We start from the raw sequence: 18,715 nt of genomic DNA on the forward strand, positions 1-18,715 counted from the left end.
TAGCCACCAGGCAAAATAATACATGTCCTGATTTGAGAAAACTTTTACTTAAATAATGCTAGACTTACATACTGATATACTATGAAGGCACTGAGAAGTAGCATTAGCCAGGGATGAGTCACCTGTAGTATGAGCTGGCATTTCATTATGCAAAAGAACAGCTTCATAGCAAGCAGCAGGTGCGCCTAATAAAAACGAGAAGCCTGCAATGTCACAAACAAAATGACATCTTATGCAGCAATTATGAGCCATCCTTTTAAAGGACAGTGAGCCATCTAAAATAGCCCTGTAAAGAACAAAAGAATCCATATTGGACATTAACACAGCATTATAATACTTTTGGCATTCATAGTTGTCAATTGAGTTTACAGCTAGCTCAAGAATTAATCAAATAGTCCATACTCTCCTCATTATTACAGTTCCTTACAGTAAAATATAGCTAACCAGGATATTAAATTCCAGTTTATAAAATCATATATAATTAAACGTTATTCAGTTTAAATAAAAAATATTAGAGGATTTAAGTACAGAATTTAATATAAGAATTTAATATGAAATTAAAGGTTATAATTAGAAACCACTCTAAGTCCACATTTTCATCTTACATTAGAAGATGTGTTCATAAACATAAATCATAAGGTGAAACATTATCTAAGATATAATGTCCATGTCTTTTAAATCAATTTTCATAGGAAAAATTGACTTAAAATATATGGCATTGATTTTGCAATAAATGCCATAACCTATGATAGGTATACTTCCTCATGAGGAGAAGAAATTTACAGATGCTTCATCAAGTATCAAATCTTTCAACATAGATACATCTGGTAAAAGATCTCTGATTAATCTTAACTGTGATGATGGTGTACAGTATATACCGTATGTTGGCTCTGTGCAGGCCTCCACACCAAACTTGCCTAGCCATGTGCTTATTGACGTGGCTTTGTGCATAGAGGCACAGTCGTGATGTAACAGAAAAGGTCCATTCCCCAAACTGTTGCCACAATGTTGGAAGTGCACAGTTGTCTAAAATGCCTTTGTATGCTGTAACATTAATAGTTCCCTTCATTATAATCAATGTGCCTAGCCCAAACCCTGAAAAACAGCCCCATATCATTAGGCCACCTCCACCCAACTTTACAGAAGGCACTGTGCAGTCTGAAATGTGGAATTCTCCTGGGATCTGCCAAGCCCAGATCCATCCATCGGACCACCAAGTAGCGAAGCATGATTTGTCACTCTATTGAACATGTTTCCACTGTTCTAGAGCCCAACAGCAGCATGCTTTACACTCCAGTTGACTCTTGGCATTGCACATAGTGATCTTAGGCTTATGTGCAGCTCCTTGTCCATGGAAACCATTTCATGATGCTACCAATGCACAGTTTTTGTGCTGATGTTGTTTCCAGAGGCAATTTAGAAGTCTGTTGTTAGTGATTCAACAGAGGATAGGTAATTCTTACATGCTGTGCGCTTCAGCAGTCGGTGGCCTTACTCTTTGAGTTTGCATGGTCTACCACTTTGATCCTGAGCTGTTGTTCCTTGATGCTTTCACTTCACAATTTGGCACATGTAACCAAGCTGAAATTTAAACTAGTCACTTGTGGTGAAGGTGGCATCCTATGAAAATGCCACATTTAAAGTCACTGAGCTCTTCAGTATGACCCATTGCACTGCTAATGTCTGTCAATGGAGACTGTATGGCTATGTAATTGATTTTTTTGCACCTGTTAACAATGGGCACGGCTGAATCATCTGAACCCAATAATTTCAGGGGTGTCCACATAGATTTTGCCATATAGTGTACACAACCTCGGCAAAACGTAAACAAGTAAATGTGGGGTATTTACGACCTTACCCTCTGATATGTAATACAGAATATTTTAATTACACTGTGATTACTCAAGGCTACTATTTGCACATTGTTCAATGTAAAACTATTAAACTTTATTAAAGCTTTATTATACCTTGTGCTCTTACATATTTATATCTCTTAGATTAAATTATAGTAAAATAATTAGTATTTAGTTTAATACTGTGGCACATATGCTCATTTCCTCCAACACACCGTTTATGACAGATTAGTTAAGTCACTTGGTTGTGTAGCTATTGAGCTAACCTTGCCTAAACACCCCTCACTCATTTTTGACATCTAGTTACCTTTTGGATTTATTGTACATTGCTTTGTGTCTTAATTCTTTCATCAACGATGTAAAATAAAATTAGTGCAGAGACAAGAGAAACAGGAAAAACATTACATATGATTGTAAAGTGGGCACTTTAACGCCAACTGCTATCCTACAGTTACATCACAGAAAAAAAGGTAGGTACTTTTTTGCTTAGAAGCAGCTTTTCCACAACAGCTAAAACATCTTGTTCAAGTGGAAACTGTGGTCTGTTGGTCAGGTGTCATGACGCCGTATGCCTTTTATTGGTTACACAGATGTGCAGCCTGTCAACATCCTCCGGATGCATCTTTCTATCATTCTAGAGATAGGGTGTTTAAACTATGGTTATAGAGGTGTAATTTGCGCCAGCAAATTGGTACAGCATTGTAATTTCTAAAGTATAAAGGTATCAATAAATTATTCAGTGTCATAAATATTATTATGATTGATTAGTCTCTAAAAATGTTTTGTGTGGTTGGACTGTAGATAATCTGCAAGCCTACAGCTGATCCAGACTGTAATGAGAATGTTATCTTCAGTTAGTTCTTCAAAATTCTTTAAAAAAATTCCTAAAAAATTCAAATTCAAAAGTTTTTTATTACAGCATGCTCTATAGTAAATGCAAAGTGTTAAAATCATTAAGCACAACATATACTACTTTTACTCAAAAATGCAGGATGTAATATTCAAAGTCAGTAATATAAAACATAACATTTTCAACCCTGATTAGTACAATCCAGACATGTGAAGACCAGAGCCTATAATGGCATCAGTGGGCACAAAGCAGGAACAAACTCTGGGCAAGACATCAGTGCATCCCAAGGACCATTTATGCCCACCAAGACTCACAAACACAGGCCAATTTTGAACCATTGGTTAACTTACTGTTACATGTATTTCTTGGGTTACGTGGAAGGAAAACTTGCACAAATGTGGCAGAAACCTTCAAACTCTGCACTAACATTGTTCATCCACAGGTTCAGTAGTATGTATTATTTATTCTCTCTATATATAAAATCCTAAGCCTATTAGTGCAACGATTTTATGTGATGTTTTTGTGTCACGTTTTTTATCAAACTTTAAATCGGGCTTATTTTAAAACCTACATACTGTATATCCATCCATCCATCCATTTTCCAACCCGCTGAATCCGAACACAGTGTCATGGGGGTCTGCTGGAGCCAATCCCAGCCGACACAGGGCACAAGGCAGGAACCAATCCCGGGCAGGGTGCCAACCCACCGCAGACATACTGTATATATGTTTGGTATTCATTCTTTTCAGAATTTATCGAACTTTAATGTGATGGTGTTAGATTTTCAGATTCTTATTCTGTTTTTAAATTCTAAACTAAAAAATATCAAGAACTCGCGTCCCACGAGACGAGACTTTGAACCAAGAGATTTAACCACACCAGGGGCCGGAAATAAAAGACAAAGAGTAGGACAGCTGCTGTACAGGCTTTTAAATGTTCAAAGAGCCGCACGAGATTCAGACCATGCAGCATGGCAGCAGCAGCAAGCCAGCAGCTGATCGAACAAAGAGAAGGTAAAAAAAAACTGTATTTGTTTCCCATTGTATCACTGTTTAAGAGGGGGTTTCGGAGGAGCGTCCGCATCTCCTTGGGGTGTGTTCAGCCCCCCTCTTCACAACGCGAGCGGCAGAGATACGAAGTAGCTGCTGTGTAGCGCAGACCAGAGGGGTTGGCGAGCAAAGTGAGCAGGGAGCAAACCCCCTAGTAAAGTATAAGTAAGCGTATACAATAAGATGATAATATAATAAAATGATAATAAATATATTCAGTAAAGGGACTTGATATGAAAAGCTTTTAGGACAAATCATGCAAAAAACATTTGGGTGTCTCAATTTCATCCATCCATCCATCCATTTTCCAACCCACTGAATCCGAACACAGGGTCACGGGGGTCTGCCGGAGCCAATCCCAGCCAACACAGGGCACAAGGCAGGAACCAATCCTGGGCAGGGTGCCAACCCACCACAGGACACACACAAACACACCCACACACCAAGCACACACTAGGGCCAATTTAGAATCGCCAATCCACCTAACCTGCATGTTTTTGGACTGTGGGAGGAAACTGGAGCGCCCGGAGGAAACCGACACGGACACGGGGAGAACATGCAAACTCCATGCAGGGAGGACCCGGGAAGCGAACCCGGGCCTCCTAACTGCGAGGCAGCAGTGCTACCACTGCGCCACCGTGCCGCCCTCTCAATTTCATTTTTATATTTATTTAACTTTAAACTTTTCCTGTAATCTTTAAAAAAGCAGGGTCAGAAAATGAATACATGATTGGATGCTCATGATAAATTAAGTGTTAGGATTTAAGTTTTAGCAACCTTTCACAAAATAAGCAAACAGTCCTTCTCTTCTCAGATTGTAATGACCAACTTTTCATTGTTGTTACTGAGGAGAACTAGCTCATCAAGAAACACTGTACTGCAGTTGAGCTGGTGAGACATAATCCAAAACCATAAGTCAGGTAAACCTTGAAATATGTCCTACATCTGCCAAAGACCTTATACTCTTATAATACTATCTTTCATGTCCCACCAAATTGAGAACATGCACAAAGTTAAATATTCTGGGTCTGGAATATTGCATTAATAAATTGACATCAATATTTGTTATACTGCTCTTTTAACCCATTATAGGAGATATTAATCAATGTGTAGAATCTGAAACATTTTTACAAATAACAAAAACCCTAATCTGGAGCAGTGCTAAAAAGACAGTTGGATTTGTTTTGAACAGTCTCAGCCATTGATTACCTTAAGGAACTACTTCAAACAGAGGAATGCACAGCAATCACAAGGAATGTACTGTCATCTTTGATTTCTTAGATATATTCAACAGGGTATCCAACTTCACCAATATTGCCATACATACACTTTCTAGGTCTCTAGAGCTGAGCTAACCTACCTCAATGAACAGGTGTTTAATGAGAAAGTGTCACTGTCTCATGTCATTGGTACTCAAGATATCCTTAGAAACCTAATGGAAAGCCAGTGTATGCTGAACATAGACCTCCTTTCACCAGTGTTCTCAATAGTATAGTAAATGTAAATCTATTGGGTGTTAAACAGATGCTGTAGATGAGCCTGCTGTCAGTGTAACAACGACTATCTTCTGATTGTATTGTTTTGATTTCTTTGCAATATTTGCTGCATTAGATTTGATATTTTCTCCTATGTATTTCTTGTCTCCATACAAGTCATTTTTTGTACAAAAGGTATGAATTTCTGTTGCACGTTATAAATACAGTGGCTGCTGATTTTTTCACCAGTAAAGTAACTCCAGAAGCTAAAGCTCAGAGTTTATATCATCTGCCTGAAGAATAAATGCCACTTCCTGTTACAAATTTACCTCATGTCACACCAGTGTTCATCTTCTTTTGACTTATCTTCTTTTGGGCCACTTCTTTGGCCCCACAGCCCTCAGTTTAGTTAGGTATTATAGGTTTGCTTTACTTAGGTCAAGTGTGAAAAAAGAATTGCATTGTCTTTGTGATGTAGAATAATTATTGTCCATATGAAATATGAATGGTATGTCCATGTATATATGAGCTTTGTTAGACTGCTCCAGTTTCTTTCTATATATCAAAGATACATTTGACAATTGTAAATTAGCACAGTGTGCTAACAACCCATCCATACTTAGTTCCAGAATTATGTATGTTTTTACTAGAGTAGGCTGTGATTCTTTTATTGAATGGAAAAGTGACTTCATAAAAGAAAATCAATGGATTAAATAGACCTTGCATGCAAGTTACATGTTTTATATAAAATATGAGCTGGCCGTTCAAGAAAAAAAGCTTGGTTCGAAAATACACTGCTGAAAAATATTAAAGGAACACTTAAATCACACATCAGATCTCAATGAATGAACTATTCAAGTGGAAATTTTTACTGAGTGATACTGTGTAATTTGTTGAAAACAAAATGATGTAACAACAGTCAAAGGAAACCAAAAATGACCAATCCATTGAGGGCTGGATTCAACATCACACTAAAAATCAAAGTAAAAAATTGAAATCACAGGCTGATCCAACTTGTATGAATTTCATCATGGTAACTCATAATGTGATAAAGTAGTGTGTATGGCCCCCATGTTGACTGTATGCATTCCTGACAACATCTGGGCATGCTTCTGATGAGACGGTGGATGGTGACCTGGGGGATCTCCTCCCAGACCTGGATCAGGGCATTAGTGAGCCTGGACAGTCTGTGGCACTACTTGGCAGCATTGGATGCAACGATACATAATGTCCCAGAGGTTCTTAATTGGATTCAGGTCAAGGGAACAGTTAATGGCATCAACGCTTTCATCATCCAGGAACTGCCTACACACCCTGGCCACGTGAGGCTAGGCATTGTCCTGCACCAGGAGGAACCCAGGGCCCACTGCACCAGCGCATGAGACAATTTTATTAACTTCTAGTTTAATGGCTAGTTTTATTCTTTTTACACATAAGCATTCAGAAATGCACACGCATACATATTGGTATTTATATATTCATTCAAACTGGTCTATCTGTATATTTTCATTTGTATATTTTCAAACCGAAGTACAGTATATATATATATATATATATATATATATATATATATATATATATATATATATATATATATACAGTGGAACCTCAAGATACGATCACCTCTGTATACGAGAAATTCAAAATACGAGGAAAGTATGAGCGAAAAATTCAGATCTAAATACGAGCATTGGCTCGCGTAACGAGCCACGAGCCAGGCTGTGGGTATAGCTCGCGGCTTAGCAAGGGGGCGTGGTAGCAGTTGCGAGCCGCGATCTGCGGTGTCTGCGTTTCTCACTTAAGTGCACAGGTGGGAAACTGCCCACATCCATGATTGTTCCTGTGGCTGATGGGCTGCAGCTGCCATGTCCTCCCCGCATATATAGAGAAGCGCGAGCCGGTTAAGGGGGAGAAAAAGTAAAAGAAAAGAGAGGAGAGAGAGAGAGATAGAGAGAGAGAGAGAGAGAGAGAGAGAGAGAGTGCGCGCGCGCAGGCAGGCAGGCGGGCGAGTGAGTGCAGGCTCGCGTGTAGCTGAACAGTGAGCTGAACAGGCGAGCCAAACAGCTGAAGCAGGACGGTGTAGAGAAGGTCAGCTGCATTAAGAGTGTCTCGCCTGTTGCAGAGCCCGCAGGTGAGACGCTAACAGAGAAGAAGCACCGGGGATTGTCATCTGTTTTTTAAAGACGGCATCCTTTTGACGTTTTAACCTCGTGTTAAAGGATTGTTATTCTTGTGTATTTTAAACCTCCACTTCACAACTGTTTTAAGGATTATTTATTTAAAGATTTATTGAATGCTCTACTGCACTTTGGACACCTGTTTTGATTCTTTTAATAATCAGTTATATTATTTACCAGTGTTATTTATTAAAGGTAGACTACAGTATATATAATTTATCAGTGTTATTTGTTAGGAAAATTGATTTTTATGTTAATATATTTGGGGTGCAGAACGGATTAACTGGATTTCCATTATTTTCAATGGGGAAGTTTGTTCTAGATACGAGAAATTCGCTATACAAGCTCAGTGCTGGAACGAATTAAACTCGTATCTAGAGGTTCCACTGTATATATATATATATATATATATATATATATATATATATATATATATATATATATATATATGGTTGAAATAGTTTTACTGTCAAATAATGCAAAGAGTATGTGACACGTGTTTCGCCCTAATTCTGAGCTCATCAGGCATACACACTCACTGCACCCCCTCTGGGGGAATCGAACCTCGAATGTCAGCACCAGAGGCAAAGCCTCTAACGTTGTGCCACGGCATGTGGTTTGTTCATTTGACAGCATATATATACTGTACGTATATCTTGACTTCATTTAATCAGTTCTGTTTTGGACTTTGTCTTGTAAACATCTCTTAAAAAATACCTTTTTGCAGTCAGGATATATTATATGGGTGGCTGCCCCAAACCTTTATAATGTCTTTTCGTCATTCTTGTGATGTACAGGTCAAATTCAACAAAGTGCCAGGGATCTAAACAATATTTCATTGTAATGAAAATTTCGTAGTAATGAGATTCTGTATTTGTCACTATAGTGCTTTCTTTAACTTTCATCCAGGTGTTTGCAATCATTCACATAGCTTCTTTCACATTAATTTTCATCTCTTCCTGTCTACAAGTTATGCTGATGAGAATTTTTCTCAGCATTTCCTTTCAATAATTCACTTTTAGGGTGTGAAAGATGCCCAAATCCGATGGCTGAAGTACTGACGTGCAATTGGGTGGGAAGAACTCAATGCGAACATTATCTAAATGTGGAAATATGCTGTGGGCACCACAGTTATCAATTGGAAGCAGAATCTTCCTTTACTTCTTCTTCATATCTTTGTCAAGTTGTCGCAGCCAGTTTCCCAAAATGTCTTGAGTCATCCAAGCTCGCTGGTTTGCTTTATACTCACAGGGAAGGAATGTAATGCTCTTCAAACATCAAGGATTGGTCAACTTGTCGTTGATGAGAGTAATAACTTTGTGGCTACCAGCTGAATTGCGGTAAAGTAGAGCTGTCAACCTTTGTTTAGATTTTTTTCGTCCTTGGCATGGATAACCTTTGAGTGCTAAAGTGCGATGTTGTAGCATATGGTAGAAGATTCCAGTCTCATCATAAGCAGATATGATTTTCCTGATTTTACCTGCATGCCATTCATTTGCTTTTTCAAATGGAACTGCAGATTCTTCTCCACAGATTTCTTTGGCTGTAATTTCCAATTTTATATTCCAAAACGATCCCAAAAGCAAATTAGCCAACCCCAGCTGTCAGTGAAATCTTCGTGGCCCAAGGAGATAGATAGTGACTTTCCTTTTTCTTGTATAAGTGTCCCACTAATAGGAATGTTGCTTGAACGAGCATCACTAAACCACATAAAAACTGTTTTTTCGATATCTTCAAATGCAGCAGTTCGTTTACATTTGTTCTGAGGCCCAAGGTTTGCAACCCAAGATCCCACCAGGACCATCTTAAAAGAAGCAGCCTCACTCCATTCAGAGAGCCAGAGTTGGGTGAAAAAGGACAAAGCTTGCTGGAGGAGGAGTGGAGGCGAGAAAAGGAAAGAAAAGAACAGTGTTGACTATACTTTAAGCTGCTGTACTTTAGGGAGCGAGGAAGAAGCATTTCCCCTGCTGAAAATAAGTGTGTGCTGTGTTGAACATGTGGCTCTGTGTCTGTCTGTGTTGGGTTAGGGCGGCTGTATGCGCTTCAGTGGTCCATAATATATACAGTATATATATATATATATATATATATATATATATATATATATATATATATATATATATATAAACTGTCCTGCTATCAATGACGCAAATGTCTTAAGATCTGATTCTTCAAAGTTAAACTAAAATAATTGATTCCCAATTGATAGTACTCTGTACTGTATTCCTTTTGTACTAAATACTAAGGTATTCCTGATTAACTACAGTATACAGTAACTGCAAATACACATCTGAAAAATATCCTGTTTACATGTTTAATTAGCATTAGGTAGAAAGTCTACTAAAGTTAACATTTTAAATAAAAACATCAAATGCTATTTTGCAGCAAGTAGCAAATTGCAAGATCCCTCACAAGGTTAAGACACACAAGATTTGGTGTTGTTTTAACTTACTGAGTTAATAATAAATTATATTCACTGTAAAACAATGAAATTTAAAAAAATCACTTCCCAAATTGTAATCGATTTTTAATCTCCACAGGAATATGAATCATCTCTCCTGCTGAATGGCTATCAGACACTAGAAGATTTAAAAGATTTAAGGGAGAATCATTTGATAGAACTGAATATTTTGGATCCAGATCATCGAGCCAGACTTCTAGCTGCAATTGAAGTTCTAGGGGATATTGAAAGTAAGTAAAAGTATGAGTAAAACAGTTAATGTCTGATGTAGGATGCAGTGCTAAGGCTTATAGTGATTTTGTTGATGATTTTAAAGATGAAGTAAAGAACTCAGTTTAATGTTTAGATGCACTCTGAGCATGTTACCCAACCTTCCTGCTATCTGTCTGTTAGAAAGTTTATTTTTATATCCTTTTGAAAGCCACTTCCTATTAAAGTGTCATACTGAAAACATGATTGATGAAGTTATTTCTTTTTAAGTTAGTTTCAGTAAAATGACACCACTTCAAAGGTACCACTTTTCCATTGTAGAAGTTGTACTTTGCGACTATAGGTGAATTAATAAAGTGATGGATGCTGTGCACAATAAACATAGATACATAATCACTCACATAAATATGCATAAAGCACATACATTCTCAAATCACCATAATTCAATGCAGGGTGGCAACAGACCATCACGTATCCCAGCAGCCCTAAAGAGGACACCTGCCTATCACAGGGCATAAACACACTCACTCACATTATGATTGTGCAACATTTGCAAAGCTGGCATGGAAAGTATCAATTTTGTGTGCTTAATATTCTTTCCTGTCTTACACCCAAGGTTGCCAAAATAGGCTCTGGCTCCTGTGTTCCAAAATGTAATTTCAGCAAATGGATGGATATAAGAATATTAATGAGTAATCAACTGTTTAACTGTAATGAAATCTACAAAAACGGAATGCCTTTCAGGATTCCCATTTTTGTTTTTGAGGTAAATAGTCAAATACACAAGCAGGAGTTAACACCAAATGTTGATAATGAGCCCCTTTAGATTGAATTGTCTAATTCCAATGTCACAATAAACAACTTCTCATCACAGGTGATGTCAAAATTGATGTGACAATCTTGTCACCTGAGAGTGTCTGATTATACAACCAGTTTTATCAGAAAATCAACCCTTTTCCTGACATTCAATAATATGCTACCTAAACCACTGGTTGTGCAAAGGGTTTAGAGGTGTGACAAGTTTATCTGCAATCTTGGCCCTTTTTTGCTTTTTTCCATTCTGTCATGATATGTAAAATACAAGACATCAGAGAGATAAGTCCCTCTTCTGTCTTCAAAGTCAAAAATACCCATGTTCCTTATTCCTATTAACTGCATTATATATGTTGTACATCATGGTGGGCGCTCATTGATTCTCACCTCTCGCACACATAGAGCTCACTCCTGTGACTTAACACAAATTTTTCCAGGACAAAATGCAGACTGGATGAAATGAGTAGCTGGGTTTGTCAAATTAAATGACTGCTGGTCATATCAACATACCACGACTGCCCCCAGCTATCTAAGATTATATAAATAAGGTCTGTGACTGAAAGTCATGTGCTGTGACGCACCTATCACATAAGCTGGTTACCCTCAGAAACTTGTCTTCTGATTGAGTTGTGACTTTGGGTCTGCCAGAGCTCTTCCTATCAGAGTTTCTTCCAGTTTCCAATTACCTTTGATTGTGAAAGACATTGTACTCACTGACACTTTGATTTTTTTTTGTGCTTTTTCCCTAAATGAAAGGCGTACACTTCTAAGGGTAATAATGCTCTGTCATATTTAATTTGCTAATTGACATTTTCTTGTCATTATCACTGGAATATCATCCAAGAAGTACTTCAGAGGGTGTAGTAACTCTGCTTCGAGATAGACAGAGGGTTTAGAAGTAATCAACAGAATTTAGGACACTTGTGCAAATTGTTTGCTTCAACTTACAAGGCTTAATTTACTTTAATTGCTGCAGAACATCTGAAAGTTGTAACCTATTAGTTGTTCCCTGAAGAAGGCCATTTGTTAATATTCTTATATTTCCTTTTTCTCAATTTTTGCTAACTTAAACTTTAAATTGAAACCTCTGGCATCTTACTGTGTACCTTTTCACCATTTTAGGCCATTCATTGCATTTCATGTGATTACATTTGAAGTACAAATGAGATGTTCTAAAACTTTTGACCTATAGTGTACATGTTTTAATCCAGGCATCTGTGCACTGTTTGCACATTCTTACTGTGTTTGAACTGGTTTCTTTTACATACAATTTCATCCCATCCTCTCAAGATAAACAACATGTATAATATAATAGGAACAACATTTAATCTTAATCATGATAGGCCATAGCTTATTCTGACAGCATCAGGAGTAGAGCAGGTGTCAGTACTGGATGGGACTCCAGTACATGGCATTGCACATTAACAAATACACTGATACATGGGGTCATTTTAGTGCTGCCAGTTAAACTAACATATATAACTTTGGGAATGTGGAAGTTAAAGCAGAGTACATGGAGGAAAAACCCACACAGGAGAATGTAACAACTCTGCACAGACAGCAGCTGGGTCAGGATCAAAAAAATAATACAAATCCTCCATATTTCAGAGCTACTGATGAAATTGTATGTAGGATTTGAAGCCAGCACTCCATGTCTGTTTTGAAGTAGCACTAACCATAGTCATACATTGCTGCCCACAGGTTAAATAACAATTTTAAATTTCTGCAAGTGTGATTGTCATTGAATATGACCTTACAGTGCAGTTTGTCTCATTCTATTGTCATGTGGACTAGAAGGGCGGAGTGGTGGCTCTGAGGTTAGGGATCTGCACTGGCAATCGGAAGATTGCTGGTTCAAATCCCGTAAATGCCAAAAGGGATTCTGCTCTGTTGGGCCCTTCAGCAAGGTCCTTAACCTGCAATTGCTGAGCGCTTTGAGTAGTGAGAAAAGCGCTATATAAATGCAAACAATTATTAAAACAATTATTAAGGTGTATGAGAAAGTCCAGAGTGATGCGCAAAAATAGCTATTTCATTTATAAACATTCTGCAACATTTAATAGGTTTAATAAATATTATAGTGCCAAACAAACTTTTAGAATGACCAAACTTGTGAGTGTAAGGCAAAATTAATTTTGAAGTTAACCAGTATCGGTAGGATGTGGCATATAAATTGGTTAAGCTGACTGCCAACTAACCTGAAATAGTTTTAGACTTCTTTCAAGTTTTTTCTTTCATGTATTTGTTTCTTTCAATATTTAACTTCTGTCTGGTTTCCCTTTTCATTTTACTGCTTTCCTGCCAAGGTGATGCACTGGTTAATGCTGCCAGATCAAGTGTCCTGGGTTTGAATCCCACACCTGGTGGCCATCTGTGTAGAGTTTGCATGTTCTCCCTGTGTTTGTGTGAATTTGTCTCCAAATACTCCCCCCACACTCCCCATTCTTAATTGGTCCCATGTGAGTGTGCACAAGAGTGAACCCAGTAATGGTTCAGTGTCCAGCACTGATTCCTATATTTTCTGCCTTATGCTACTGGGAGCAGCATTGGCCCGCCACAATCCTAAATTGTATTAAACAGGTTTCAGAATGTGATATTTCATGAATCTTTTACACTTCTTTCTCTCTTTCAGTGGTCCTACAAATTCTTTGAATCTCATTGGTTTTATCTAAACATTTTCATTTCCCTAGTCTTATTAATCCTGGCTCATTGGAGCCTCACTGCTTAGCACACTTCAGAACATACAGTAGTCCTGTATATCCAACAGCTCCCTGCTATACTGTTTACTATTAGGGGAGTCAACTAATTTCCTGCTCACATGGCTCTGTTTGCTGTTTTAATGCTCACTAAACACAAATTGTCAAACAAAAAAAAGACAATGTGAGCTTCTATGTGGCTGTCCTGCAAGTCCACCTTTATCATGAATATATCATGCAGTAGGCATCTTTAACCAACTTAGGGCCAGGCACTAGTCGACTACAGAACATACACATACACACATACACATTACACATAGTCACTCCAGAATTACTCATACTTGCTTTCCAAATAATTTCTGTCAGAGAGTGAATTGAAAAAAATGCATTTGCTCGATTATCTTCTGCAGTGCATAATGAGAATACTGGCTTAGTCTGATTTTTACTCTTTCACATTTTTATTCCATATGTCAAAATGTCACAGGATTTATAGAAGCTATGCTGTATGATAATCTAAATATAACCAGGATTTCCAACAAAGCTTCTTTGGGATGAAATCCTCCCATCCATTTTTGGTATCCACACAATCCAGGGATCAGAGGGCCACAACCAGTTCAAGGAAGTCTCCCGGAGCCATTCCTAGATTCTCATTCCATATATAAAGACTTATTTTTGAAAAATACTATATTTTGCAAATGTACCTATGTAAGAAAAATGAAATACCATGCCATTCGCATAAGTAAGATATTAAAGGTCAATATTCCACTCTTGAAAGAAAACTGCTATTCGTTATAAATGAAACTTATGTGAATGTTATATTTTATTTTCCGCTTTCCTAAACTATTCTTGAAAATTTTTTTCATTTAGAGAATTTTTACATTTGTAAACTGAACATTTCTGTTTAAAAGTAAAACTTCATATAGAAACTGGAGGCAGCACTGTGGTACAGTGTGTTGAGCTCCTTAAAAGCTGATGTCACCTGGTCATGGGGTATGTCATATATTCAGACTGCAGTTTCTGATCTCATCACCGGACCATGTCAGTTTAACTGAGTAAAAATCACTGGCCATGTCACATTTACTGACTGAATGATGACCTTCCAGTACAACCGTGCTTTCCCCCTTTTTCTGACAGCTAATAGCGTGCTACCTCAAGCAGCACCATCTTAACAGCATCATAGGCTCCTGGGCAAAGTAGTGCTCTGGTGCCCATACTTTAATAGCAAAACAGAAACATACATAGGCATCAGAAACATTGTGGGCGCTTATGCTCCTAGGGCCCCCAGCCAAAGCCTATTGTGCCCATATGTTAAGATGACCCTCGCTACCTGATGGAGCCAGTGCTGTATGAAGGGTTAACAGGTACAATGAGTTCAGTCGCAGTCTCAGTCGTTTTTCCTTTTTCCATTCTATCAGGTGTGTAAAACACAAGACATCAGAGAGACAAGCTTCTCTTCTGCTTGTGAGATCCAAAGCTCCCTTGTTCCTTATTATTCGCCACTGCATTACATGAATTTCACTACCAGATGAGCATTCATTGGTTGTCAGCTGTCATAGACACAGAGCCTGGCCCCAAGACAAAAATCAAAGGTTTGATTTTATCAAGGAAAATTGCAAACTAGTTGGAGTGAGTCGCTGCGCATGTCACATTATGCAACTGGCTTTACAGAAGCACTTTGTTGACTGACTGCCTCCGGCTTCCTAAGATTAAACAAATGAAGGCTATGACTGAAAGACACTGGAAAAGTTTTGTAATGTGATATAGCCTTTAATTTGCATTTTCCAGAAATTGTGTCTGATTTCCAGCCTTAATGCCATCTGTGTGGAACATTTACAGTACAACCCCCCTCCAAATGTTCATTTGGCTGTTTATTTTATTCCATCATCCCAAAGTCAAGTAAATTAGATTTATTGGCTGCTCAAAACCAGCCTGTAGCTGTGCTCAGGCTATGATGACCAGAATTCCATGCAAACAAGATTCTAGGCTGTAACTTCCTGTGACCTTGTAGTGGAAAAAGTAGGTCCAGAAAATCAGACCTCTTTAGTGCAGGAACATTTAAAAGATCTATAAAGTGCACAATTTTTTTTTTTCTCACGAGGCAGGCTACATACATTCTTTAGAAAGAGAAGAGGATTTTATCTGCCCTCTCCATCTGAAATGTCATAAACAGGAAACCTAACATCTATTAGTTTATTTTTAGTAAACTAAAATTTTCTTCTCACAGCAAGAGGTTATCAACAGGTACAAAGCTTTAGGAAATGTTGAAAACGAGTAATGAAAGAAAATGGAATCATCCATTTGATATTAATCTCTTCACCAAAGGCTTACCTCCCCCAAAAAGACTTTAGAAAATGTACACATATTCCCTTATGCTTAATAAAGCAAATTTTTATTCAAAAATCATTTTTGTATAAAAGGTTGGTTGAAATCAAAACCTGAAGCTACTGATGTCTGAACCTGTTTGAGTCATGTTTGAACTAATAAAAGATACTGTAACATGAAAATACAGAATAAAATGCATCTGTAATGAAGGAATTGTGATGCTTTCTTACTGCAGAATTGAGTCTGCAATGCAAAAAATGCATACTAGCAGACATGGTCATGCTGATGCTGGCTGACCATTTGCTTTGAGTCATGGAAATTAAGCCTTGAAAGCTCATCAATACACAGTATACAGTCCTGAGGGGTCAGAGCCTGTGCTGGTACGGCTGAGTGAAAAGTGCTATATAAATAAATTTCCCTTGACATGACTGTTGTTTTCGAGTACACCTGTGATAGACTAGCAGCTATTTCTTGCAGATTAACTTCTAAATACTATCAGCTCAGATCTGGACGAATGAAGAACTGGGAAATACTAAGCTGCTCTACTCATTATTCTGTACATTATTTTGTCATTTTTAAGAACCAAATAGTTAACACTCCACTCTTCTATGCAAGTGTTACATGTGGCTTGCTGAAATGCGTTTATTTTTTATGTTTTATAGATGACCTTGAGAGTGGACACCATCTAAGTCCTCAGACAACCTCAGAAACTTTTAAAGGAGACCAATTGCACACAAACGAATGTCCAAGGGATTCAGGCTGTTATGTTACTACAGAATGCTCAGACACAGGCAAAGAAGACACAGAAGCTGACAACCTACCACAGATAACAGCAGAGTATTAAAAGAAGACTTACTATATTTTAAGAGCAATATGGATAGAAAGTGACATGAGTATTTATTTTAGCAGAATTTGCAAATGAAGGGACTAGATTCAGATTTGCATGGATGGATTTGTAAAATAATTCTTTAACAAACCTCCTTTATCTTTCAGTTGGAGATTTTGACATCTCTGTTCCCTTTTAAAACCATCCATATTAAAAATACCTAAGTTTAGTAGTTTGTTTTAAAATGCAAACTGAAGGTGTATCAGGGTGAAATTTGTGGAGAGTTAAGAAGTAAGGTATCTTTTGTAAGTGTAACTTTTTAGGAATTCTTTTTCGACAGAACTGATTGGATTTCCATCTCACTCTATAAATTTTAGACATGTTTCCCTCAACGCATGTGGCTTGATCCTGATTAGAGAATCTTTGTATGGCTTCGAGGCATAGTTTGGAGCAGAAACTATTTGTAACTATTTTACTAAAAGTATTAATTTATTTAAGGTTTAAAAAATACAGAAATCCTAGCAGTAAAATCTATGCTAATATAATGAAAGAATTTTAAGTCCATCTTGGAAACTTTTATAATTTTGCTGTGATTTTCATAGAAGACTAATGTCCAAAGAGATTTTCCACAGGTACTTCGAATTCCTCTGTCATCCCAAATACGTACGGTTTAGAGTGCCTGTTATCTCCAAATTGGCCTTGTGTCAGTGAGCATGCATGTATGTTTATGTGTGTGCCCAGTGATGGACAGGCCTCCTGTCCAGAGCTGCTGTTTACCGTAACCAGATGCTACTTTCTACCCACTGTTATGAAATAATCAAGTTCAGCAAATGAATGGCACTAGATGGCTCAGAAAGAGAACTAGCAGACAAAGAAAGGAGTGGAAATCCTTTGAGGCTGAATGTACTGTAATATCATATTTGTTCTGTTGTGCCAGATATGTATTTTAGAGCAGTACCTGCAAATCTGAACCATACTAAACAGTTGGAGAGCCAGATGTACAGTGTAAAAAACATAGTTGCAAATAATAGATGTAAATTCTAAATCAAAATGTTTGCCCTCTAATACTATTTCTAATTTGCAATTTTCTTCATCATTAATGTATAACCATTGTTTTGCAAGTGTGTGACTTAGCCTTCATTTATGTGTCCTTTCTGCTTCCTTCATATTTATTGTTGTATTAATTAGTATCATTTACATAGCCTTTTCTTCATGTCATGTGCTCACCTAGGAACACAAGTGTCAATGCATGAACAACTTTAGACAGTTCATATTTATCAGCCTTATTATTTTCATCACACACTTTCTGCCTGTGTCATGTTGTTTCCAGTAAAATCAGCTCACGGTGCACATGGTATGTTGATTTCTGGCAAGTGGCATTTGGTTATGGTGTAATGTATTTGAAGTCTATATATTATAGTATTCCTAAACTCTGACTTCCTGTTAAATACGGTGGAATTTTGATTTTTTTTTTTGTCATTCTTATTTGTCTTTATTTATTAATGTTATTTCTTGAGTAGAGTTTGTCTGTTTTATATATATCAATATATGTTATATATAAGTTTCATAGATATTTTTCTGTTAATGTGTTAAAGACATATTATGGGCCTTTTTGTGTGTAAACATCTCTTCATGATCATTTAATGTATATAGTGGTTGTGTTATGTACAATTTTTAGATATACAGTATATAATATCTGTAACCGTATTTTTAATAAAGTGTAAAAATTATATTTATAGTAGGTGAATGGGGATGGATGAGGATCAGTATTCATCTAGATCACTATGGCTACTGTAGAATATATAAAGCACTTTGTAATGGAGTGCCCTATAAAAGGCCTTGGCATGAACGTATGAAGCAAGTTGGATTTGCCTGATGATTATTGTGAGCAATGGAAGGAAAGACCAAGAAATGAGAGACTGAGAAACTCAAAGGATGATGCAAACACAAAAGTCAAAGTCAAAAAGCAAGGTCAAAACCAAA

The 18,715-nt window shown here is 37.3% G+C and overlaps 1 protein-coding gene across 3 annotated transcripts in view; it reads left to right on the plus strand.

The window, feature by feature from the left end:
* Positions 1 to 18,464, plus strand: part of LOC114650489 (SAM domain-containing protein SAMSN-1-like) — an 85,611-nt gene extending 67,147 nt beyond the window's left edge. For all 3 annotated transcript variants that reach the window (XM_051927080.1, XM_051927079.1, XM_051927081.1), the window contains 2 exons: positions 9,945 to 10,095; positions 16,569 to 18,464. In XM_051927080.1, the coding sequence (XP_051783040.1) occupies positions 9,945 to 10,095; positions 16,569 to 16,750 (333 nt within the window). In that variant the 3' untranslated portion in view covers positions 16,751 to 18,464. The remainder of the gene's footprint in view (positions 1 to 9,944; positions 10,096 to 16,568) is intronic.
* The last annotated feature ends 251 nt before the right edge of the window (positions 18,465 to 18,715 follow it).

Source organism: Erpetoichthys calabaricus, chromosome 4, assembly GCF_900747795.2.
Source record: "Erpetoichthys calabaricus chromosome 4, fErpCal1.3, whole genome shotgun sequence".
NCBI classification, from domain to species: Eukaryota; Metazoa; Chordata; class Cladistia; order Polypteriformes; family Polypteridae; genus Erpetoichthys; species Erpetoichthys calabaricus.